This window comes from Chinchilla lanigera, unplaced genomic scaffold (genome assembly GCF_000276665.1).
Source record: "Chinchilla lanigera isolate Chin_1 unplaced genomic scaffold, ChiLan1.0 scaffold00131, whole genome shotgun sequence".
In the NCBI taxonomy this organism is placed as follows: Eukaryota; Metazoa; Chordata; class Mammalia; order Rodentia; family Chinchillidae; genus Chinchilla; species Chinchilla lanigera.
Genome location: NW_004955532.1, coordinates 1721778 through 1747045, shown reverse-complemented (window position 1 = coordinate 1747045; position 25268 = coordinate 1721778). Strand labels below are relative to the sequence as shown.

Here is a 25268-nt window from a genome sequence, read left to right as displayed (position 1 = left end):
CCATCATCCCATTCTCTTGGGGCTGCAGTCTCCCAGACTGTCCCGAGTGCAGAACCGAGGTGAGAGCTCAGGCCTGGCCCGGCCCGCCTTGCGCCAAATGTGGCTTGGGACCACAACGCCCGGCCTTGCCAGGGATAAGGGTCCAGCTGGCGGCGTGACTGCTCTCGGCCCCAAGCCAACGCAGCGCTCCAGTCCTCTTTGGAGACGCCGGGCCCAGGACCCTTTACACCTACTGGCCGCTAGGCCCCGCCCCTGGTTCCGCCCCCTGAGCGATCATCCAATCAGGCCCAGGAATAAAGATTGCTGCAGCGCTTCGGGGTCGTCATTTCCGGTCCTCTCCCGGAAGTCGCGCAGTGGAGCCAAATTTGAAGCCTGCGGGGAGGCGGGAACGCGGCGGTGCAGCTGGATCTGGAGCGGTTTCCTTAGCTGCCTGGGCCGCTGGCGTCCTGCCGTCATGCCTATCCGTGCACTCTGCACTATCTGCTCCGATTTATTTGACCACTCCCGTGATGTAGCCGCCATCCACTGTGGCCACACTTTCCACCTGCAGTGGTGAGTGACGGTGGCGTAGGGGCCTGGCATTCTCCCTGGTACAGCTTCGGGGTCAGGGGGCATCAGGCCCGCAGGCAATCCGTCCTCGCAGCCCAGACAGACGATGAGGACCTCATTAGCAGAGCCCCACGGGAGCTTCCCCACCTGGGTTTAAGGGGGTCAGGCGGAAGCTATAGCTGAGTCAAGCCGGGAGGAATGTAGAGGCGGCGCGGGCGCGGGAGGGCATTGGTCCTGTAAAGAGAGTAGGTGCTTCTTTGACCACCTGTGCAGGGATGTGACTTCAAAACTATTAGCCTAGGCGGAGGTGAATTGTGACCATATTAACGAACCCTAGTGGTAGGGTCTGTGCCGGGCGTGGTGGCGCACGCCTATAATAATCTTGGCACCTGGGAGGCTGAGACAGAAGGATCGCCCCGAGTTTGAGACCGCCTGGGCTCCACAGTGAGTTCAAGGCCAGCCTCAACTACTTAACGAGACCCTGTCTCAATAAACAAAACAACAACAAACCCTGGTAGCTTCTGGCAACCTTCAATCGTTTATTGTGGTTTGCCTGACTTGCCTGACAGTTTGGATTGATTCTATACGGACTCATCTTATTGACCAGACACCCCAGTGTTATTCACCATCCAGCAAACCGAGCTTTACCTGGAAAGGCAAGGAGATGCTTCCCTGTCAAGGGGTCCCGCTGACTGTGAGGGATCATTTTGGTGAACATACAGTAGTGGGGAAAGATGCTAGCAGTTGTGGACAGGCTAATTTAGAGCTCCCAGCGAAAGAGATAAGGCAGAGGGACCACTGGACATGGTGGGAAGCCTTGTGAAAAAGGCACAAAGGTGGTGCCTTGCCCCTTGCTTGGAAAGCTTTGTCTAAACTGTTCATTTCTTGATAGACCTTGAGTTGTTTCCACATTTTGATTACTGTGAATAATGCTACTATGAACAGTGTACGCACATCTGTTTGAGTTCCTGTGTGAGTTCAATTATTTTGGAAATGTACTTGAGTGTGAAAAAGCCAGGACATATGGTAATTCTATGCTTAGCTTTTGGAGGAATTGCCATACTACTTTCCACAGCAGCTGTATCTCCCTGACAAGGACTTGGTCTCCCCCCACCCCGCCCCGCCCCATTACAGAGACTTGAACCTGGGAGCCTTCTACTACTGAGCCCCATCCCCAGCCGCTTGTATTTTCTTATTTTTTGAGACAGGTTCTCACTAAATTGTCCAAGCGGGGGACATAAACTTGCACTCCTGCCTCAGCTTCCCCAGTGCAGGAATTACAGGTTGGCTAACTAGCTAGCTGGCTTGCTTGCTTTTCTTTTAAGACAGTTCTCACTATGTTGCTCAGGCTGGTCTCAAACAACTGATTGATTTTTTTTTTTTTGGTACCAGGAATTGAACTCAGGACCTTGCGTTCGCTCACCAGGCAGGTGCTTGTGCCACTGAGCCATATCCCCAGCCCTTAATTGATTTTTTGATGCTAGGGATTCAATCTATGTTTTCTTGCATGCTTAGCATGGGCTGTACCTCTGAGCTATATATTCCCACCCCATGCATCATTTTAAATTTCCACCAAAAATACATGAGAGTTCTAATTTCTCTACATCCTTGATAATGCTTGTCATTTTCCTTTTTTTTTTCTTTTTTTTCAATTCTGGGGACCAAACCCAGGAACTCTCACATGCCTGGCAAACACTCTACTACTGAACCAGTCCCCCAGACTCATAACTATCCCAGTGGGTACAACATGGCATCTATTTTTTTAATGGTGGCAAAATATGCAAATCATAAAATTACCATCTTTATAATTATTAAGTATACAATTCAGTGGCATAACATACATTCACATTGTTGTGCAATTGTCACCATCATTTTAAAACCTTTTATTATTTTCCCCAATTGAAATGCTGCACCTCTTAAACAGTAACTCCCAATCGTCCCTTGCCCCAAAGCTCTAGTAACCACCATCTTACCTTACCATCTCTGTGAATTTGGCCTCTCTAAGTACCTCCTGTGAGTAGGACCATACGATGTCTTTTGTTTTTGTTCAGTTTATTTCATTTAGCATAATGTCTTTGAGGTTTATTCATATTATGTGTAGCATGTGTCAGAATTTTTTTTTCAGTACTGTGGATGAATCTAGGATCTCGTGCTTGCTCTGCCACCAAGCTACATTCTCAGCCCTTTGTAAATGTTTGAGACAGGGGCCTCATATGAGGTGCCCAGGCTGGCCTCAAACGTGATGCTTCCGTGTCAGCCTCCCGAGCAGCTGGGGCTATAAGTAGAGCCTCTCACATCCAGCAGAATCTGTTTTTCCTTTTTTTTTTTTTCTTTACCATTGAGAAATATTCCATTGTATGTGTATATCCATTTTGTGTACCCATTTGTCTATTCATGGATATTTGAGTTATTTCCACATTTTGGCTATGCTATTAATGTTTCTGTTTGAGTCCATTTTGTTTTGTTTTGTTTTATTGTTTTGTTTCGTTTTGTTTTGAGTCCCTGTTTTCAGTTCTTTTGGGTGGAATTAGTGGATCATATAGTATTATTCTATGTTTAACTTTTTGAGGAACTGCCGTACTGTGGCTGTGTCATTTTGCATACCTACCGGCAGTGTATGTGGATTCCGAGTTCTCTACACCTTACCAACTCTTTCTTTTTTTCTTTCTTTCTTTCTTTTTTTTTTAAGACAGGGTTTTGCTGTGTCGTCCAGGTTGGCTGGGCTCATGATCTTCCTGCTTCCATCTCCTAACTGACAGAATTACAGGCATATGCCACCATGCCCAGCTTTTTTTTTTTTTTTTCTGGTACCGGGAATCGAACTCATGACCTTGCGCTTGCCAGGCAGGCGCTGTGCCGCCGAGCTAAATCCCCAGCCCCAGTTATTTTTTTTTTTAAAGGATGGCTTCTCTTGTTCTATGCGTTCATAATTATTGGCTTCCCTCTTATCCCCTCTTTGACTGTGTCTCCTAAGTTCTGGTATGTTGTGTGTCCAGTTTCATTCATCTCAAAAAATTATTTTTAAATTTCCTTTGTGATTTTTTTCTTTGACTCATTGGTTGTTTAAGAATGTATTGTTTCATTTCCTTTCATGGCTCATGGCCTCTTTCTGACTCTGGTACTCCTGTCTCTGTCTCACTCTTTTTTATTTTTTTTCCACTTTTGGGGATTCAATCCAGGCCCCTCACACTGAGCTACATCTCCAGATCGTTTTATTTTTGACACGGTCACACTAAATTGCCCAAACTTGTGATCCTCCTGCTTCAGCCCCCTCGAGTTCTGGGATTATAGTGCACACCATGCCTGGCTCCTATCTCACTCAGTAAGGGCCTTTGTGATAATCTCTGCATCTCAGGAGCTGGAGTGGAGCTCAGTGGTACAGCATGTGCTTAGTATGCTGGAAGCCCTGGCTTCAATCCTCAGCACTGGAAAAGAATAACCAAAAAAAAAAAAAAAGTAAACAAAAAGCTCTTAATTGCAAAATTCCTCATAATGTGACATATTCACAGGTTTTAGATATTAGGTTGTAGACTCTTTTGGTGGTGGTAGTAACATTATTCTACCTACAATTTTCTTTCCAGAACTCCCATTTATAAATGTGCTACACCTTCTCAGATTATTTTTTTGGTACTTGGAATTAAATTTGCAACCTTGTGCTTGCCAAGCAGGTACTGTGCCACTGAGCTATATCCCCAGCAATTTTTCTTTTTTTTTTTTTTCCCCCAGCAATTTTTCTATGTCTTATCAACTCTATATTTTCTTACCTTCTTAATTCTTAATATTTCCTTTGACCTGTCTTTGAGTTTACAATTCCTTAGCTATATTAAATCCACTTGTTGACTTCTTAATTTTGGCCAGTTTTTAGTTGCAGAATTTTCGACTTTCAGCTGGGTGTGGTGGCACATGTCTGTAATCTCAGCACTCAAGAGGCTGAGGCAGGAGGATCACTGTGAGTTGGAGGCCAGCCTAAACTGCATAGTGAGGTCTAGGCTAGTATGAGACTCTGTCTCAAAACAACAAAAACAACAAAAAAAAGAATTTGTGACTTTCTGTTTTTGCTTTTCTTTTTTCTTTTCCTTTTCTTTTTCTTTCTTTTTTTTTTTTTTTTTTCTGTCTTTTTGAGACAGAGTCTCGCTCTGCAGTTCAGGCTGGCCTTGAGCTCACTTTGTAGCCCAGGCTGGTCTTGAACTTGCACCAATCCTCCTGCCTGAGCCTTCCAAGTGCTGGGATTACAGGTGTGCATCACCATGCCCAGCCATTGCTTTTCTTTTTTTAAGATGCAGTCTCGTCATGCTCCCCAGGCTGGTCTCCGATTCAGGAGTTTAAGCTGCCTAATTCCGTTGGATTCTTTTTAAATTTTGCAGTGTCACCATTTAGTTGCTAATTCTGTACTGATATTCCAGACTTGGTTTTTACTTGTTTAGCATGATGTGTTTGGTCTGTAGCTGACAATTCCAATACCCGAGGGCTTTGTGGACATGTTCTTCTGGTTTGTGCTTGTAGTGCTTTCTTCCCTGTGTGCCAGTTTACATTTTAAGCTTTTTTTCTATTGAAGTATAATATAGTTACAGAAAAGTACACGTGACCCTCAGAATTTTCACAAATAAGCACATCCATGCAGTCAGAATTCATTTCAAGGAAGAGGATATTGGGCCAAGGTATAGTTCAGTGGTAGAGCACTTGCCTAGTACACAAGAAGCCCTGGGTTTGAGCCCCAGCATTGCAGGAAGGAAAGAGGAAGAAAAGAGGAAAGGGAGCAAAGAAGATACTATCAGGTTTGGAAACCTCTGCCTGCATTTTTCTGATGACTCTTACCATTCTCTCTTTTCTCCTGTCTATAAAGGTTATTGGGCTGGGGATATAGCTCAGTGGCACAGTGCCTGCCTGGCAAGAGCAAGGTCCTGGGTTCAATTCCCGGTACCAAAAATAAAAAATATAAAGGTAGCCACTAACTTGACTTTGAGAACAGAGATGAATTTTATGTACATTTTTCTTTTTGTAAGTAGAATCATACAGAATATAATTTTTTTGTGTCTGACTTCTCTTCCTCAGTGTTAGGTTTTGTGATTCATCCATAATAGTGTTCCTGTCCAGGCCTGGTGGTGCATGCCTGTAATCCCAGCACTTTGGAGGCTGAGGCAGGAGCATCACCATGAGTTTGAGGCCAGCTTGAACTTACATAGCAAGACTCTACAAAAAAACAAAAAACCAAAACCAAAACAACCCCACAAAAAACATAATAGGGTTCCTAGTTCATTTATACATTCTCTTTGCTTTGTAATTTTCTACCATGTCTGGTTAGCCATGATTCTAGGTTGTACCTGATATTTGAAAATAAATTTATAGGAAAAATCTGAGCCCAAGAGGTGGTGTCATATTCTAGAGATGACTTTGTTTCTCTCTGGCCCCTGGAAGTTGGAAAGTATATTAGTAGAAGACTATGTTTTTAAAAAATTTTAATTTATTATTATTTTTTTATGATACAGGGTCTTGCTGGAGATATAGCTCAGCGGCATAAGCACCTGCCTGGCAAGCGTAAGGTCCTGAGTTCAATTCCCAGTACCAAAACCAAACAAACACACAAACAAAAAAACCAAATTTAATGAGACAGGGTCTTGCTATGCAGTTCAGGCTGGTCTTGAGTTCACTTTGTAGCCCAGGCTGGTCTCGAACTCGAACTTGCAGCGATCCTTCTGGCTCATTGTCCCAGTGCTGGGATTACAGGCATGCGACACCATGCCCAGCAAAGACTACTTTTTTAAAAAATTAATTTATTTTTTGCAGTACCAGGGATTAAACCCAAGGCCATCATATTAAGCTACATCCCCAACCCCTTTTTATTTTTTATTTTGAGATAGGGTCTTGCTAAGTCCCTAATATGTGCAGGCTCTGATCCGAACTTTAGATCCTCTTGACTCAGCCTCCCAGAGTGCTGGGATCACAGGTGGGTACCACCGCCATGCCTGGCAGGAACGACTTAAAGTTTAAGGACTGAGTTGTTGTTAGGCCATGTTGATGGATGATACAAAGCTGGGCTGTTTTGCTTTTACCACTACTTATATCCTTACCTTGAAAATGTAGTCTTTGGGGTCTTATTTTAAAGTGGGGGTATTATCAGAGTCCCCATCTCTGAGGGACCCTGGGCTTTGACTGCCACCCTGCCCCCCAGTCAAAGTCCAGAAGGTTGGCAGAACAGTCTCTGGCCAAGCCTACCGGGCCAGTGGGTCTGAGTGCTGAATGCCAGTCAGGCTTGTGGGAGGTGCCGTGACTGCCTGTGGTGTTGTCTTACCCTGCGGGCCCACCCTGGGTTGAGGATGAACAGGGTCCCCAGCCACATCAGGGCTTCCTACTCTGTTGTTGTTTTCATTCTAGCCTCATTCAGTGGTTTGAGACAGCACCGAGTCGGACCTGCCCACAATGCCGAATCCAGGTAAGAGCACTGGGCTCACCTCAGCTGGGCGTTTCCCCCTTGCCATAAAGCACAAATGTGGGAAGATCTCTGAAAATGAACAGAACCTCTGACCCTTTTTCATTCCTTGTTTGAGACAGTTTGAGCCTCACATGTACCATTGAGTTGCTTGAGATGTCTGCTTACACCCAGAGGTAGCTGGCAGCTAGACCTGTTGCCCAGGCTGGTCTCCGCCTAGGTATATCTGGCCTCCGTTCCGGCCTAGAAAATGCCCCCGCTTGTGGAATGGAGGCATCTTTTGAGCACACGTCGCATACATCTGCAGCAGCGTGACTTTAGCAACCACACCAGCAGTTCCAGCTTGGGGAAGTTGCGGGGATGAGGAGGACTTCTGAGTCCCAATGAAGTACTACAAAAAGTTAGGCCTAAGAGCAGACCTACTATGCATATTGGCAGGCACTGGACCCTTGTATACCATTCTTTCTCGCCCAGGACCCTTTATATTTATTTATTTATGGTTCTGGTCTTTCTGAGACAGGGTCTCACTGTGCAGTTCAGGCTGGCCTTGAATTCACTTTGTAGCCCAGGCTGGTCTTGAACTCCCAGTGATCCTCCTGCCCCAGCCTCCTGAGTGCTGGGATTACAGGCGTGCACCACCATGCCCAGTAAGCAATCACACTTTTATCTTGTCCTCCCATCCAGGTTGGTAAAAGAACCATTATCAATAAGCTCTTCTTTGACCTGGCCCAGGAGGAGGAGGCTACCCTGGATGCGGAATTCTTAAAGGTACCCAGATTTTTTGATCTTGTTCTGCTGAATTCTAGAGCCTCTGGGAGCTCAGTTTCCCCTTCTCCACAGAGCGGCCTGGAGCGCGGAGATGGGTTATGGAGGGAGGACTTGGTAGACATTGCAGGGCAGGGGTGAGGAGAGTGGAGGACAGGTGAAGATGAGATGCAGTCAGCAGAGAAATATTCTAAAGGGGAAAGGGGGCCACTCGACTGTGACCTTCCTTTAAGATTTTGGAGCAGTTCTGACTGAAGGACAGAGTGACGCCCCAAGGTTGCCCTATTTTATGAAGGATCATTGCCTTCCAGCTTAGCCCATTTTGCTGCTGGGCGGTTAGTGACAGGCTTACTCCCCAGGCAATAAAGCTGTGTGGACCCACTGTTCCCTACCCGGCAGTGCACCTGACTTGCCCGGGGAACTTGGTCTGTAGTCAGATGCCTGAGTCCCCCCAGACCCGTAATAGAGGACAGAACCCCTGGAATCAAGGTTTCCCCGGGGGAAGCCCACACTGCAGGCAAGGATGAGCAGGTTCCTTCCTGCGTATCTACTGTATCTTCTCTATAATTTTCCTGCTTTTTTTTTTTAACTGAGAGGGCTGAATTGGCAGAAAGCTCTTCAGGCAGTTAGTTGGATTGGGGCTCACAAGTGATCCCTGGACTCAGAGCTAATTGCTGGACATCTGTCGGATCAAAGTTCACTGGCCGTGGCCCCAGGTGTCCTGCTGTCCTTGCAATCTCACTGCTTCAGTGTTTTGTGTTTTGAGCCCGCGTGTTTTTGTCCTAGTAACCGCTTCCAGTTTTAAGTGATGTTCTCCCTCTGATAAAGGCAACAAAGGCAGCTTCATTTCTTTTGAAACCAGGTCTGTGAGACAGGGAGGCAGCATCATGAGTTGTTTGGGGCAGGAGCCTGGGAGACACGCACTGGGGTGTGGGAGGGGTGGGGGCCGTGTGTAGTGGTGCAGCAGCCGTGGGCTGGTGTGTGTTCTCAGGTAGATCCTGCATGTCCTTTCCCCCCCAGCACTTCCGTTGCCAACTGTTTAGCTCGTACTGACCAGCTCCGCTCCAGACGCCCCTGGCCCCAGAGTCCTGGGGGAGAGTTTAACAGCAGGGCTTACCCAGCCACTAGGCCATAGTTTGGGGTCACATGTGAAATTCTGAGTATCGTGTTGAGCTTGGAAGGGTGATCTAGAGGAAGGTTTGCCTGGATTCTGTCCAGCTAACTTTATGGACCCTTGATCAAGTGTTTTACTTCTGCAAAACCTTGGTTTTCCTGGTGTGGAGTAGGCACCTCTCTTGCCCAGAGCTGTAAGTTCTCTGGACTCCCACATGGGAGCCGCATTCACTTCTGCCCTCGCCTCTCAGTAGTGTGGCAGTGACTCTGGAGCATACTCAAAGGCTTTGAGGGGCTCGCCTGCCCTCACCACAGACTGGTCAGAACCCGGCACATGTGAAGTTTCATCCAGGGGGTACAAAGCTGCCCTGCTTACCAATCCTAATAGGGTTCTGGGCCTAGAAGGTTTGTGGTACACAGAGCCAGCTTAGAGCTTGGAGAAAGGTACACTCTGAATCAAGGAGGGTGGCCCAAAGCCCTCAGTCACCTTGCTCTGTGTCCCAAGTGCGCACAGCTGACTCCCACAGAGGGTGAGGCTCGTGCAGGCCAGGGCGGCAATGGAAGCTTCCGCTGTCGGGACTGATTCACAGACCCAGCCTCACTTCCCTTTCCCTCTTCTACCCCTTTCCCTGTCCCAGGACGTTGCTGCTGAGATTAGTTTCCTCTATCTTACCTTTGTCTGTATTCTTTATTTTGTGGTACTAGGGCTTGAACCCAGGGCCCTTGCATTGAGCTACATCCCCACGCACTACCTCCTTTGTTTGTTTTGAGATAGTCACTAAGTTGCCCAAGGCCCAAACTTTTGATCTTCCTGTCTCAGCCTCCCAGAGTGCTGAGATTAGGAGTGTGCACCACCATACCTGGCTCTACCTACATCTTAAAAAGGCATATAGAGGTAAAACGATGCTGTGTCTTCACTGTCGGCTTAGCTTGGGCTTTAGGTATGTTGGGCTGCATTCTTCCCTGCAGTCCTATTGGCCCCTCCTGGAGCTCCTCACAGCCTGCAGGAGGCCATGTGGAGGCAGTCCTGATGCATTCCTTTCACTTACTGTGGGTATTGTCTTGCAGAATGAACTGGACAGTATCAGAGCCCAGCTTTTCCAGAAAGGTGAGTTAGCAAGAACAGGGCCCACGGGAGCCCCTTGTTGGATGCTGGGGAAGGGGCCCCAGAAAGAGGGCTTCTAACCTTCTGGCAGCGCCAACGGTCGCCCCCGCTTTATATGTCCATGAGTTCTGCTAGCTCTTGTGACTGCCAGAAGCGGAGAGGAGAGGGTGTGATCGGTGCTGTCTGCCTGGGCCAGGTGAGCCTCCTCTCTGTGCCGGGCTTCTGGCCAGGACCTAGGCTGCAAGAGGCTACTGGTGGGACAGAGTACCTGCAGGAAAGACTCAGCTGCTGAGTTTGACAGGAACCTGCTTAACTTCTAGAATAATGAAGGGAGGGAGAACAGTGAAATCTTCTCAAGCAGTTGTTCAAGCAACAGAAAGAGGGCTTGGTTCTGGCTGTGGCTTCAGCTCCGAGTTGGTGCACGCCAGGGAGAGAAGTAGGCCGCCGAACTTCATGGCCAGAGCCTAAAACTTACCTGGCTCAGGGATGAGGAGCTGGAACTCAGGTGCCCATCTGATGGGCAGATGGGCCTAATCTTTCATCCACCCACCCTGTTCCAGAGAAGGAGAAGCGGGACAGCCAGGTCATCATCGACGCTCTACGGGGCACGCTGGAGGAGCGCAATGCCACTGTGGAATCTCTGCAGAGGGCCTTAGGCAAGGCAGATATGCTCAGCGCCACACTCAAAGTAGGTCCCCCGTTCCGCAGGCACGGACTTGGCGGGGAAGCGGAGCCTCAGCCCTGGGCTCACAAGCTGGGCTTGCTTCTGGTTCTGCCTCAGCCAAGCCTTGGATTGTGCGGTTGTGCAGTGGAAGCAATGACTGCTTCCCCACGCTGTCCTATCCTGTGCCCGTCTGACCTACAAGAAAGAGTCACGTTGGCTGTGCTTGGAGAAGTGCACCCTTCCCAGCACATCACAGAGGGGTGTTCAATTAAGCCCTTGGTGAGGCTGGGCCGTGTTTCCAAAAGTGGCTCATACTCCACGATGATGCCAGCCTGAAGAGCCTTCCATTAGCACTCAGTCTAGGCTGCTCTCTGGAGCAGGATCAAACAGAATCCCAGGGAAGAGCAAGGGCCTTTGAAGTTGCCTGCGCTGAGCTGACCACGCAGATCAAAGCCTGTCAGCGAGCAGCCTAGACCCAGATGAATTTTGTATCAGCCTGGCTTGGTGAGCCTCTTGCTCTCTGAGGGGCAGGAGGTGATTGATCTGAACCCACGATTGATATTCTGGCCTTGTAGGCAGAGCAGTCCTTGCTGGATGCCATTTGAAAGGGAAAAGGAGCCGTCTTTGTGAACAGGCAAGGCCCCAGGATGTTCATGCGCTCCGGTGCTGCTCGGGGGCTGGGCTAGACCCCATGGCCTGGCCTGTAGGGGGGAGCTAACTTGCACCCGGCTACAGAGCATTAGTCTCTGATGGCATCCCCAGGGCAGAGACGGAGTGGCCTCCTGCTGAGGACATCCTGGCTAGCTGTTCCTGGCTCCGTCTCCTATGCTGGCACCTGTCTGTGGGTCTGGTTGGTGATGCTGAGGCCTGGGTTTGTCCTCTGGACTTCTTCAGCTACCTGTACAACGCGCACCATGAGGCCCGGACCACGGCACCTTGGCAGCGCACAGTGGCCCTGGCAGTGGACTGTGCTGTGGTAAGGTGTATCTCAGAGGAAGCAGGCGTGGACATGAAGCAGCAGCCAGCCTACGGCCTCTTAGCAAAAAAAGCACAGGCCCGAGTGGGGGCCATGTATTATCCAGGGATTTGGAGAGCTATAGTTATCAGCATTTTCAGAAGGCAGCACAGATAGTGCTAAAGCGTCCTACTCCCACCGACTTCAGCCATGGCTCCTGGTGACTTCCGAGCAACGCGTATGGTTGTGTTTGCTCCTCAGAAGCAGATGAAATACTTGGAGCAGCAGCAGGATGAGACTAAGCAAGCACGGGAGGAGGCCCGCCAACTCAGGAACAAGATGAAGACCATGGAGCGGTGAGTGTGGAGCCGGTACCTGGACTGCGTATTTCTGCTCGTGGCCCTCGGGTGGGATGGGTTCGGGACTGCACCAGGGAGTGGAGAGTTCAGGCAGCCACGTATAGGCAAAGTCTCCTTGCTTTGTCTACGTGGACCCCTCTATTTTCCGTGGGGGAGGGTGCCATACTCCCTCCTCCCCCATTGCCTATACCAAGATCTTTCCCGACAGATCTTTCCCTCCAGGAGCCGCTCTACAAGAAATCCCTGACCTTGAGGTCCTCTGTCAGCACCTCTTCTGCATCAGCAGCATCCCTGGAGCTGCACTCAGCTCTGCTGTGGAGCCTTTCCTTGGGCACACCCACTTGCTAAAGCATCCTAGCAGCTCAGGCTGTTGCTATAGCAATGGCAGCAAAGGGAAGCAGACTAACCGTCAGCCTCCAGATTTCAAATGCCGTGGGCCGGGTGTTTTTCAGGATTGAGCTCCTACTCCAGAGCCAGCGGCCTGAGGTAGAGGAAATGATTCGAGACATGGGTGTGGGACAGTCCGCGGTGGAACAGCTGGCCGTGTACTGTGTATCTCTCAAGAAGTACGTACTCTGGGCTCTCAGTGTGCACAGGAGCTCGGCCGTGAGACCCTAGCCATGGCTCTGCTGCCTGTCTCTTGTAAAGCAGAGTGAGTCAAGGGGCAAGCTCTGTAGCTGTGGTCCCTTTGCTTGACTCCCCCTCTTACCAGCTGTGTGATCTGGAGCTAGTTTCTTGGCCTCTGACCCTCACTTTCCTCATGCAGCTAGTAATAGGTATGCCTCATAGGGCTGCTGCAAGAACTGCAGTGAAGCCAGACATGGTGGGTCAGGCTTATAATCCCAGCACTTGGGAGGCTGAGACAGGAGGATCACTGCAAATTCTAGGCCAGGTTGGGCTACATAGTGAGTTCAAGGCCAGCCTGAACTACATAGTGAGATCCTGTTCCAAAAAAACAAACAAACAAACAAAAGAATTGCAGTGAATTATAAACGTGAATTCTACAGAGTGAAGTCTATAGAGTCAACGGAGCTCTTAAGTCCCTTCGTGGGGATCTGAGTTGTTTCCCATCGGCACTGTTACCGACCTTGCCTGACTTAGATCAGAAACTGCTCACATGCTTCACTATGGTGGTGTGAGGGTGGTGGGAAAGAGGCCACTTGGCTGACAGGTAGAGGGCCCAGGGTGCCTCCTGTAGGGACCAGGTGGTGTGGAGAGCCCTCTAGTGAGGCCAGAGCTTCCTGCACAGCCTGTGGAGTCGCACTGTCTGCAGGCCAGGCGGGGTCTGTGTAACCAGTTCCCGTTGCATTCCCTCCGCCGTGCCCCCTGGCCTCTGCTGGGCTCAGGTAGAAAGAGGAACCAGGCTGAGCTGAGACGGTGAGAGGCCTTGTGTTAGGCTGCTGCGGTGGCTGGGTCTGCCTGGCAAGATGTCATATTCTGACATCTCCTTCTGCGGCTACTTTGCAGAGAGTACGAAAACCTGAAAGAGGCGAGGAAGGCCTCGGGGGAGATGGCTGACAAGCTGCGGAAGGACTTGGTGCTCTCCAGAAACAAGGTACCTGCCCCAGGAGCAGAAGGCGGAGGAGGAAAGACAGTGCCTTTATCGTGTCCACCTGGGTCTTCTGAGCCAGGCCAGTGGGCCCGAGGGGATAGCTGAGTCCAAGCGGCTGGTGGGAGGCTACAGGGACTAGTTGCTGATCCTCACCGGGCATTGGCTCTTACCATATGCTTGTCCTCTTGGGGCAGCAGGTGATGGGGTAGCCCCCCAGTGGGGCACACTCACGGTCCTCTCAGCTGGCTGGGGAGCACAGGCCCCAAATACGACAGCTCAGTGGCCTACATGTAACACCAGGCTGGGCGTTGCTCCTAGGCCATCTGTTTTCACTTCTGAGACGATGTAGCCACAAGATACGGTGTCCAGAGAGCACCTCTCCTCCCAGGCAGTCCCACGCATGCATTGCCAGACTGAGGCCTAGCCCTGATGTCTGGGGTCTCCCCATCCCCTCGTTTCTTATGAATCCTAAGTTACCCTTACCATGAACTGGGTAGCAGCAGGCAGGGGAAGAGTATATGGCCATCATTTGGCTTGTCCTTTACTTACTCTACTTTTTTGTTGTTGCTGTTCTGTTTTGTTTGAGACAGGATCTCCCTGTGTAGTGTAGGTTGGTCTTGAACTCACTGTATAGCCTGGGCTGGCCTTGAACTCCTGGCAGTCTTCCTGCCTCAGCCTCTCAGTTGCTGGGATTACAGGTGAGTGCCACCACATCTAACTCTCCCTGTACTTTCTCGTAGTTGCAAACAGTCTACTCTGAGTTGGATGAGACCAGGCTGGAGCTAAGGTCAGCTCAGAAGGACTTACAGAATGCTGACAAGGAAATCACGGTGAGGGGTGTCCCTGGCTTGATGAGAATAAGGGGTGGTTTATGTGCCTCTAAGAGTAGGGCTTGGGTAGCTGATGTGGTGGCACATGCCTGCAATCCCAGGACTTAGGAGGCTGAGGCAGGAGGATTGGCACAAGTTTGAGGCCAACCTGGGCTACAAAGTAAGTTCAAGGCCAGCCTGAACTACGTGGGGAGACCCTGTCTCAAAGAAAAAAAGAAAAACGACAGAGTAGGGCTTGCCTTTTTCTGCCTGAGATCCTGTGTCCTGGTCAGTGGTGGATCTGGACTCCTAGAATCCTCCTGGGGCAATGGGTGGGTCAGAGTGTGCGCCTTGATCCTGGTCTGGTCTGCAGCCCCTGCCTTTTCTCACTGTGCTCTGCACCTACCTCCCACACGTAGGTGGTCACCCCAGAGAGGGGCTCTGCAGCCTGTGTTGGGGTTCAGGTCCTGTTCTGTTCCCGGCACGCTTCGCACACGCTGCTTCCCCTCTGCAGCGTGTCTGTACTCAGCCTTGCCCTCACTCCTCGTTTTCTGCCCCCAGAGCCTGAAGAAGAAGCTAACGATGTTACAGGAAACCTTGAACCTGCCACCGGTGGCCAGTGAGACTGTCAACCGCCTGGTGTTAGAGAGGTTTGTGGGCCTCTGGGGGAGGTGCAGGGTTGCGAGTAGGAGCTCCTCCAGAAGGGTCTCACTCCTGGCTTCAGTGCCCCGGGCGAACCAAGGTTGATCGACCTCCTGAGAGCTGGCCAAGCCTTGGCTGAGAGAAACCCTGAGACAACTCTGGGCTCCGGCAAGGAAAGGCCAGAGAGAAGCAAGGGTGGTGTGAGGCTGGGGCGGGAGCACGAGGGTCTCAGGGGGCCCTGTTGTGAAACCACTCATTCTAAAACAAGGCCCCTGGGTCCCAGGACGTCGAAGCTGCCAGCAGAGGGAGCCCGAGACAGGGCCAGGGCCCCTGCCAGGAGCGGGCCTCCATTCCTCCTCCCGGCGCTTCACAGAAAGTCGGGCTGAGAGCAGTCCTTGCTGCAGGAGCCCCTCGCCCCCCGAGAAGACTACTCATGGCCCCAGGGCTTTCTCTGAGACGTGTGTGTCTGTGTAAGAGAGATACTGGGGATTGAACCCGGGGCCTTCCCACTGAGCTACATCCCTGGCCCTTTTTTATTTTATTTTATATATTTTACTTTCTTGAGACAGGGTCTCACCATGTAGTTCAGGGCCCCGCTGTGAACTTGCTATATAGCCCAGGCTGGTCTCAAACTCACAGCAGTTCTCCTCCCTCGACCTCCCAAGGGTGATTACAGGTGTGCACTAGCACGCCCAGCCCCAGCCCTTTAAAAAAAAAGAAAAGGTTTTGAGACAGGGTCTTGCTGAATCCCTGAGTTGCCCGGACTAGGCTCAACCTGGCATCCTTCCTCAGCCTCCCAGACTGCTGGGATTACAGGGTGCACCACCATGCCCTGGCTGAGCTACCTCTTCCTGTCTTTTGGCAACTCCACGGGTCCCCTCTTCCTCACATCCAAACAGTTTCTGGCGCCTGCCCATCTCACCAACCCGTGTGGCACTTCCTTGCCCTCCGCCTCGTACCACCCCTGTAAGGCTGGTGACCCAGGAGCCTGCTCCTCCTGTCTGCCCAGCCCGTCAGCACCAGGGCAGTTCCTCCAGCTCTGCGCGTCATGCCCTGCTATACGCACAGGCGCACACACGCGCGCGCACTCACACACACAAACACACACACCTCCCAGAACCCTTGGTACCATGCCTCAGGGTGCTCATGGAACCAGGCAAATTGTACCATCCACCGGAGGAGAACATTCCTTCCCTTCCTGCTTCTGCCTTTGTCTTGGGCTTCTCCACACCAAAGGTTCCACTCAAAGTTCCTGCTTCTGCCTTGTGCCCATGATACAACTGTTGTATGTTGCCTATAGCTCTGAAGAAGTCTTCAGCTTTCCCAACGTATCACAATGAATTAGCTTTTTATTTTTTGTAGACAGGGTCTTACTATGTAGCACAGGCTGGCCTTGACCTCACTTATGTAGCCCAGGCTGGCCTGAAACTCACAGCAATTCTTCTGCCTCAGCCTCCCAAGTGCTGAGATTACAGGTATGCGCCACCCCTTCCAGCTGGATTGGCATATTTCTTAAACCAGCTTGTAGACCTGAAGGACTAGTCCAAGCAAAGAGGATGGCAAATGCTAAGGCCATGCCAAGCATGGTAGCACACGTCTGTAATCCTAGGACTCAGGAGGCTGAGGCAGGAGGATTGCCGCAAGTTCAAGGCCAACCTAGACTATGTAGTGAATTTAAGGCCACCCTGAGTTGCATAGCAAGAGCCTGTCTCAAAACAAAACAGAAGCAAACAAAAATGCAAAGGCCCGTAGCATGACTGAGCTGGGTGTGCTTATGCAGAGGAGCTGGTGGCAGGTGGCCGAAGCTCTTTTCAAGTCAGACTTGCGGCATTGGTTTTTCTTTTGTAGACAATGGAAACCACTGGGGTTGCTTGGGGGAGATTGCTGTGAGGGGCTGGCGTGTGCCTGATCCTTCTTCCATCAGTCACTGATGGTTGCGCATGGATTTCAGCCCCAGGGTACCAGTCACCAGCCTGGTGGCTGCCCACCTAGACTTCTGCTTCAGTGCAAGTGAAGACCCCATGAACCCGGGGATGGTGCTGCGTGCCTGTAGTTCCAACACCTGGACAGTCGAGGCAGGAGGATCTCTTAGGTCCAAGAGTTTGAATCCAGCCTGGGCATAGTGAGAACCTGTTTCAAGAAAAATAAAAAATGAAAAACAGATACCATGAGACCCCATGAGGGTACTTTCAGGGCTTTGACTTACGTGTCTTGATACTTTGGTAAATCTGTAATTTAAAATGCTCCTTGAAATGCATTGGAAATGTATTCAGGTTAGTTCACAGAGGTCCAAGTTATTCCTCTTGGCATCTAAGGAATTTGTAAGAATTTTTTTTTTCACTGCTGCATACTGAACCCGTGTCTTCTTGCATGCTAGGCAAAGGGTCTACCACAGGGTCACAGTCTTAGCCCAAGAAAATTTTTTTTCTTTTTTGTGGTACTGGAGATCAGACCCAGGAGTGCTATACCACTAAGCTACACTTCCAGCCCTTTTAATTTTTCATTTTGAGACAAGGTCCTGCTAAATTGCTCTGGCTGACCTCAAACTTGCTATCCTCTCCCTTCACCCTCCCAGATACCAGTGGCTAGGATTACAGGCATGTGCCACCACACCTGGAAAAAATTTATTTAAGACTTCTGAGGGAATGCTAGGCTTGGTGGCATACACCCGTCACTCTAGCATTTGGGAGGCTGAGACAGGAGGATCACCATGAGTTTGAGGCCAGCCTGGACTACACAGTGAAACCCTGTCTCAAGAAAAACACAAACAAAAGGTGAGAAGGAAAGAAAGTAGACTATTAGCAGGAAGGGAAACAGGCTCACGAAGGAGGAAGAATGTACCAGAACGGTTTGTAGTTAACTGTCATGGAGGGCCAGGGATATAGCTAGGGGCACAATGCCTGCCTGGCAAGCACAGGGTCCTGAGTTCGATTCCCGGTAGCCAAAACAAACAAAAAGCAAAGAAAACTGTCATGGGTCAGGGAAGCACCGCCCTCCCCATAGTCGAATGCAGCGTCTCTCACCGCTTGCACAGCAGTCTGAGAAGCGAAGCTGCGTGGTCGAAGCACAGCGGTCTTTGCTTGCTGGCTTGGGTTCCGCCTCCTCCCGTCTTCCTGATAATCGCTGTCCCATGTCAGCGAAGGGCTGAACGGAGCCAGAATGGGCTCTGGGCCGCGAGCCTGAGCTGCTCCTGTCCTTGCGGGGCTGTGCTCCCTCTGAGCTGCACTGTGGTCCCCTCTGCCTTCAGCCCGGCCCCCGCGGAGATGTTAAACCCGAAGCTCGGCCGGCCGTCCTCCCACATCATCGACCTTGATGCTACCTTCGACGTGGATACCCCTCCCTCCCAGCCCTCGGGCTCCCGGCACGGCTGCGCCAAGAGGCTCTGCCTGGAGGAGACACCGTGAGTGACAGTCCCGGCAGTGTCTGCCACTGGAGGGGGATGGCTGAGGCAGCTGCACAGGTCCTGCCCGGTGGCTGCGAGTGGCTGATGGGACAGTGAGGGCTGCCTGGACTTGGCCATTGCTTCGTTCCCCCCTCTTCTTCCCGAGCCTGAGAACTCAAGTCTGCGCAGAGCCTTTCTCTTGCTTATCTCAGTCTTCATCATCACCCTTCAAGGTGACACACTGGGTAGTGATTTAGAATGCGGGGGTCCCGGCAGGGACAGCTCCGGGCTGGCAGGTTGGGCTCAAGTGCTTCCAACAGCTTGAATGCCTGCCCACCAGTCTTGAGCCAGGGACTCTAAACTTCCTCTGCCATCGTGCACCTCTGAGGCTCACGCTTGAGGCAGGGCTATTTCCAGCTGTGCAGCCCAGGGCCCCACCGCGCAGGGGCGTAGCCAGAAGAGCTCTGGAGCTGAGGGGCAGGTAGGACCTGCACTAGGGCACAGCGGGGCTAGGGAAGGAAGGCAGTCTCTAGGCGGGGCACTGCAGGTGTGATTCCTCCTGGAGACGGGGTTACACCCTTCGTACGTGCAGGGGTGTGCTGTCCAGGTTAGGGGAATCTGGGGCCCATAAAGGTTCTTCTTAACTTAAGATTGGGCATGAGAGAAGGAAGTGGAGATACTGGACAACGGAGGCCGAAGCAGGCAAGCCACCACTTGCCACCGTCAGGCGTGAACGTTCATGCCGTACTGCTCGGGCCTGGGAATGATGAGACCGAGTCCAGGGCCTGTGGGCTTCTGACAGGGCACCCCTCAGGGCCTGCTCTGTACCCTGGCTTCCACCATTGCCTCCTCTTCAGCTGTTAAGGTTGAAGGTGGGTACCAGGGTCTTCAGGCTGCCAAGCCTTTTAGAGAGACGTCTGCCATCTTCAGGGCCTGTAGGGAGAGGGAGGGAGCAGAGAACACTCCTGAGCCGCTCAGCCTCCGCAGAGCTGGACTCGTAGCACGGAGAGTCTTTCCAGGGCTGTTGCACGGCCTCATCGCAAGCGAAGGAGGCAGACGAGGAGTCCAGAGCCGACAGGCCTCTGGACTTGTGGCTTGGAAGGAAACAGGGTCAGCCATGGCTCGACATCTTCCCACTCCCCTGGAGAAATACCAGGAGAGGGTATCTGGCTGCCAGGGTACCCAGGAATTAGATGGAAACAGTGCCAGGTCTGGGGCTGGAAGGAGGAAGCCAGGCCTGGGCCCATCTCAGGCCCTCCCTGCACACATTCTGTGGAGTGATGGACCGACCCTGTGTCCTGCGAGCACTCTGGACTACCTTACTAGGTGGCGGACTCCCTGAGGGTCCTGTGGAGGCGGTGCCCCACCTCTGTGCAGGCAGGGCTGGGCCTGAGCTCACTGGATGGATGCCTTCTGACTGTTAGGGCACGACTGCACTCCTCCTGGGGGTGATGAACTGCTCAGGTTCCCCGGCCCCACGTAGAGCCTGGAGCTTGAGGAGGTGCCCGAGGCCTTGGCGGGGGCGCTGCAGTGCAGCCGCAGGACTGGGACATGCCGGCCTACCCTGACTCAGCCCCTGTTCCGTCCGGCTGTTCACAGACCTGTACCCAGGGTGGGTGCCACTGAAACATTTCCCGGAGGCACCTGTCCCAGCACACAGCTGTGACAGCAGCCATGCCACGTGGCGGCTCCCTTGTGGACACGTGCTGGTCCTCGTGTTTTGCTTACCAGTCGCTGCCTTTGCGTTTCACCCTTTAGCTCTCTTGTTCAAGACGTCCTCAGGAAAAAGCCCAGAGTTCCTAAACAGGTAAGGGCCTCCCAGGAGGAAGTGAAGTAGTCACCATCCAACCCTGGGCGGGCGGCGTTTCATCAGAGCCCTCTCTCTGGGCCCGGGACTGAGGCACTTTCGAGCCGCCCCTGCAGGCCTGTTTGTTGTCTTTCCTGCCTCCTGGTGAGGCAGCAGAGACCTGACCTTGTTCCGCCACCACTGCCCTCCCTGCTGTGCTTCCACCTGGGTCTGCAAGTCCGGCCCTGGGCTTTCCCCCGCAGGAGTCGCCGCGCCCTCCGGGTGGCCGGCGCTGTGTGGAAGAGCCAGATGAAGAACTGGCTGGTGCCTTTCCTTTCTTCATCCGGAGGGCTGTCTTGGGCCAGAAGCAGCCCACGAGAGGCAAAGCGGGGTCCTGCAGCAGCACCGATGTGGTAGGTTCCCCCGACAGACAGGTTCCAGCCAGCTCAAAGTGGGCAGCTCCCGGCCCCTCAGCCTGCTCGGCTCATCTCTTCCTTCTGCCCTAGGTGAGAACAGGCTTCGATGGCCTGGGGGGACGGACAAAATTCATCCAGCCTGTATCCTTGTTCTGTTGCAGTGGGCCAGTCTGAGCTGTAGAGCCCACCCCACGCACCCCAAGCCCCCAGACTACTAATGCAGCCTCAGGCATGTAGCGCCGGGCCTTGTGCAGTGGGGTAGCGCTGTCCGCGCCGGGTCTGCGCTCCAGTCCCCGCTCCAGGCCTCTTCCTTAATGCTGCCTCCAGACCGACACAGCCGTGATCCGCCCACTACCAGTCAAGGCCAAGGCCAAGACTAAGCAGAGAGTGAGGGTAAAGGCTGTGCCCCCTCCCTCTCAGACCAAGCTGGACGCCTTCCTGTGGTAACGCGAACAGTCTGAGCGGCGGCCAGATGTGCCTGCGGTGAGCAGACAAGCACCGGCCAGGCCAGGGATCTTTTAGGGGACGGCCTCCTTCAGGACCAGCCCGGAGCAAGGAAACGAGCGGACAGAGCGGCAGATGACACCAAGAGACTACTTCCTGGCCCGCCGTTCAGTTCCACCTGGCTCTTTGTCTCAAGCTCCTGTCTGTAGCATTGATCAGCTGGCTGGGTTCCTTCTGTCCTGGAGACAAGGGTCCCTGGCCGATTGTGTGTATGGACAATAGTGCTTAGGTTTCGCAGGCAACCTAGCCAGAGCTTCATCCCGCCCCGGCTTAATACGGGGCATGGTCTGGGCCCAGCAGAGTGGGGGATAGAGGTGATGGTGGGGTGAGGATGGGGGAAAATTCCCAAGTTAAGTAACAATAGATGGACTTTTCTTCCTGGCTCTGGGAATATAAATTTTGCATTGAGATTTTGGAAAACTGCTTGGGACGACTTTCTAAAGCAGGAGCATCGCCTAGACTCAGACCCCGCAGTTTCATCCCTAGGCCTGGGAACTCTCATAGGCCACGAAAGACTACCAAGAATGAGATCGCTGGCTGGGCATGGTGGTGCATGCCTGTAATCCCGCACTTGAGAGGCTGAGGCAGGAGGATCCCTGTGAGTTCAAGGCCAGTTTGGGTTACAAAGTGAGTTCAAAGCCAGCCTGAACTGCATAGTGAAACTCTGTCTCAAAAAAAACCGAAAAAACAAAAAAAAGAATGAGATCACTGCAGTTTTGCCCAGTCTCTAACCAGGGCACGTCCCATAAGCCACGAGGAAAGTGGATAGGTAAAAATTTGCCCATATAGGGCACTTACAGCAAGCACAGCAAATTACCAGTGGTCTGATTTTGAGGCTTTGGGTCCTGCCTTCAGGGGCACTTTCTCTCAGAGTACTTCCCTGCTTGACCCCGAGCCTGGCTGGGACGCCCTAAACCTCCCTCTCCTATTGAACAGGAGTTTACCTGGGGCCCGAGGGCTGACACAGGTGAGAGGCACTGGGAGTGAATGCTTCAGGCTGAAGGTACCCAGCTACTGTCCAGCAAATCTAGAGAAAGCGGTGGGGTGGGGAGTAGAAAGGAGGTGACGCTCTTAGTTATGCGTGCTAGGTGCTCTGGGGCTGACACGAGCCGAGGTGTAGTGAGGGCCAGTGCAGCGTCAGGTGAAAGCAGAGGAAGCTGCTAGCACCCTCTTCTCCTGTTGTAAATTTCCTGGAGTCTATGCTCCGCTTTATAAAATGGGGATGGAGCCGGGAGTGGTGGCTTATGCCTATAATCCCAGCACTGGGGAGGCTGAGGCAGGAGGATCGTTGTGCGTTCAAGGCCAGCCTGAACTACATAGCAAGACACTGTCTCAAAAAAAAAAAGGGCCAGGAAGATAGCTCCGCAGCACAGTGCCTGCCTGGCAAGCTCAATGTCCTGAGTTCAATTCCCAGTACAAAAAATAAATAACTAAAATGGGAATGAGAGTACCAGTTTCACCGGAGTGGGGATCTAATGAATGAGGATGTTGGCTAAGAAGTTACGACAACTAAATGAAATAGACCAGATACAAAAGGACTACTGTACGATGCTACTTATATGAAGTAGCTAGAATGGGCAAGTTCATAGAGACAAAGAAAATAGAAGATACCAAGGACTAGAAAGGGGGGAAATTGGGGAGTTACTGCTTAATGGTAGGAGTTTCTATTTGGGATAATGAAAAAGCTTTACAAATAAGAGATGATGATTACCCTCCCCTGCAAAAAAATCCCAAAACTTAAGACAAATTTAAACCAAATATATGACAATGTTACCGATCAGCCTGAGGTTCTTCGGCTAGATTTGGGTGGAAATCATGAATCACAAAGCATAGCTAGCAGTCCTGATGTCGCCAGTGACCAGCTACGGTGGATGCCGTCGGTTGGCGCGGCCAGCTGCTGGTCTCCGCTGCTGCTGGTCTCCGCTGCTGCTGGTAGCGGGTCAGTTCTACCCGTTGCTGGTCTCTGCTGCTGCTCTTTGTTGTCTGCTGCTCTCTAGAGCTCTTTGGTTCTAACAGCTCTGAGTGTTTATTCTTCTTTCTTTGAAAACTAACTGCTTAGCACATACTACCTGAGAGATGAGTCATGGGCAGGTTTACTGGGACAGCGAAGTGAATGCTTCTTTTACTTTGCGGCAATACACTGGGGCTGGTACCTAGGAGCAAGCCCTCCTAGCCTAAAGCCAAAAAGTACGTGGAAAGTGCTATTTATGTCACACCTGCCAGCCTGTTTCAGTGAGGGTGAGGGCTGAAGCTAGGGAATCTTCTGGAAGGCTTCATGTGAACATTGGATATGCAAATAAGGATCCCAGATCCCTCCCTTTCTGACTGTAGCCATTCCAAGATGCTTTTTCCTTCAAAACTCTAATAGTATAGCCGGACATTGTGGCACACACCTGTAATCCCAGCACTTGGGAGGCTGAGGCAGGAGACCCTGGGCTAGATAGTAAGTTCAAGGCCAGCCTGAACTATATAGCAAGACCCTGTCTTTACAAAACACTGCTAACAGTATGGTCTGAAGTGGTGGAAGTAGGTCACGGGTGCGACACTGCCTCCTGGCTGCACTCATGTTGGAGAATGGTGATTTGATACCAGGGAGGACACTGAGGCAAACTGGCCCAGTCTTTTGGGGTCGAAGGGGAAGGAAAGGAAAGTGAGGGGCAGGGCAGACCGCTGCTGGCCGAGCCACATCCCCACTCTGGCTGACACAGGCTAAAATGAGACTCAGGTGCTTCTTGCCTGTCTCAGAAAGACATCTTATGTTTTTGGATTTGAAGAATTAATTTAATCTTTTTTTTTAATTTTAAGACAATGTTTCCTTAAGTTCCAAGGCTGGCCTTAAACTTGTGCTGCTTCTGCCTCAACCTCCTAAGTAGGTGCTGAGATTGGAGGATAGGGCGTGGCTTAGACTGGCCGGGAAGGGAGGTGTGATCAGATCCCAGGACACACGTGGCAAAGAATTCTCAAGACCCCAAATACAGCCTGCTCACGAGAACCCACGCTGTGTGGCAGGAGGAAAGGCGAGGACACCGTGGCACGTATGCTGCCCGACCTCCACTGGCGCAGTCCTCCCTCTGCCTCCAGGGTGTGCTTTTATATTTTTATTTTATTTTGATCTTTAGAATTTTTCCTCTGTCTTACTCAGCCCAGGCTTACTCTACAGAGCTAGTTCCTTTCACTTGCAGTTCTTCAAATAAATGTGAAACTTTGCCATCATTTTTGTTTGTTTCACTCAGTTCTTTGTTTGAAATGAAAAGAACCTGGAAACCACCTCCAGAAGGAGACTGCAGCCCTCCAAAGCTGGTAAGGCTGAGATTACAAGCCTGTGCCAGCACGCCCAGCTAGGATTAACGTCGTTGAGATGGCAGCACTCCCACAAATCGTCTATGAATTCAATACAACCCCTATCAAAATATCAAGAGCCTTTTCTTATAGAAATGAAAAGAGAGGTCCCAGATAGCTAAAACAATTAGAAAGGGAAAAGTTCTTCTCAAATTAAAAACTCACTACAAAGTGATGATGATCAAAACACCGTGGAGTGTGGTCATACATAATGGCGGGGTCCAAAGCTCTAGGGCAGTGACATGAACCTTTTAGAGATGAGGGCCCAAGCTGCAACCCCAAAGCCACTTAATTTATCACAAAGTGCCAACACTACAGTTAAACCCGAATACTGAGGTTTTAGTTTAGAAAAAAACAACTCATCCATTAATGTCTTTCATCTTAACACATACGCCAAAGATTCACTACCATCGAGCTGGGAAGATCAGTGATTATAATTAACTGGAGAACTCTGAACCCTGATCAGACATGTAACAGAGAATCCTAGGTAAAGGGACAGAATGTGGGTCAGTCAGCCACCATGGGGTAGCAGCTGACTCATGCTAGGACAGGCCCTGGGCACCTTGCCTTCCAAAACTTCGGGGTTGTACATTTCAGTGGGTCTGGCAATACCCTGAGATGTTTGCCTTGGTTTTAATATCTGTGCTCTACCCATCTCCATCTCTTAGAGGGTTAACAGTGCCTTTTTACCCCAGAGTCTTTATCAGGTCACCAAATAACTACAAAGGTAAAGAAAAACTTCAGCAGCCACATACAAGGGACATACACTTAGCGAAATGACTTATAAAATCACAACAGGTGGTGGCACACGCCTGTAGTCCCAGCACCTGGGAGGCTGAGGCAGGAGGATCACCATGAATTTGAGGCCAGCCTGAACTACATAGCAAGACCTTGTCTCAAA

General features: G+C 51.2%; 1 protein-coding gene across 1 annotated transcript; it reads left to right on the top strand.

Moving 5' to 3' along the window:
- The first annotated feature begins 355 nt into the window (after positions 1–355).
- Traip (TRAF interacting protein) lies at positions 356–21438 on the top strand. The gene is made up of 15 exons (XM_005410226.2): positions 356–552; positions 6922–6979; positions 7661–7744; positions 9923–9962; positions 10520–10647; positions 11840–11934; positions 12390–12503; positions 13405–13492; positions 14230–14319; positions 14860–14948; positions 18188–18340; positions 20081–20129; positions 20372–20521; positions 20615–20665; positions 20852–21438. The coding sequence occupies exons 1-15, from the start codon at positions 455–457 to the stop codon at positions 20969–20971; spliced, it is 1407 nt and encodes a 468-aa protein (XP_005410283.1). The 5' UTR covers positions 356–454; the 3' UTR covers positions 20972–21438.
- Positions 21439–25268: the final 3830 nt, after the last annotated feature.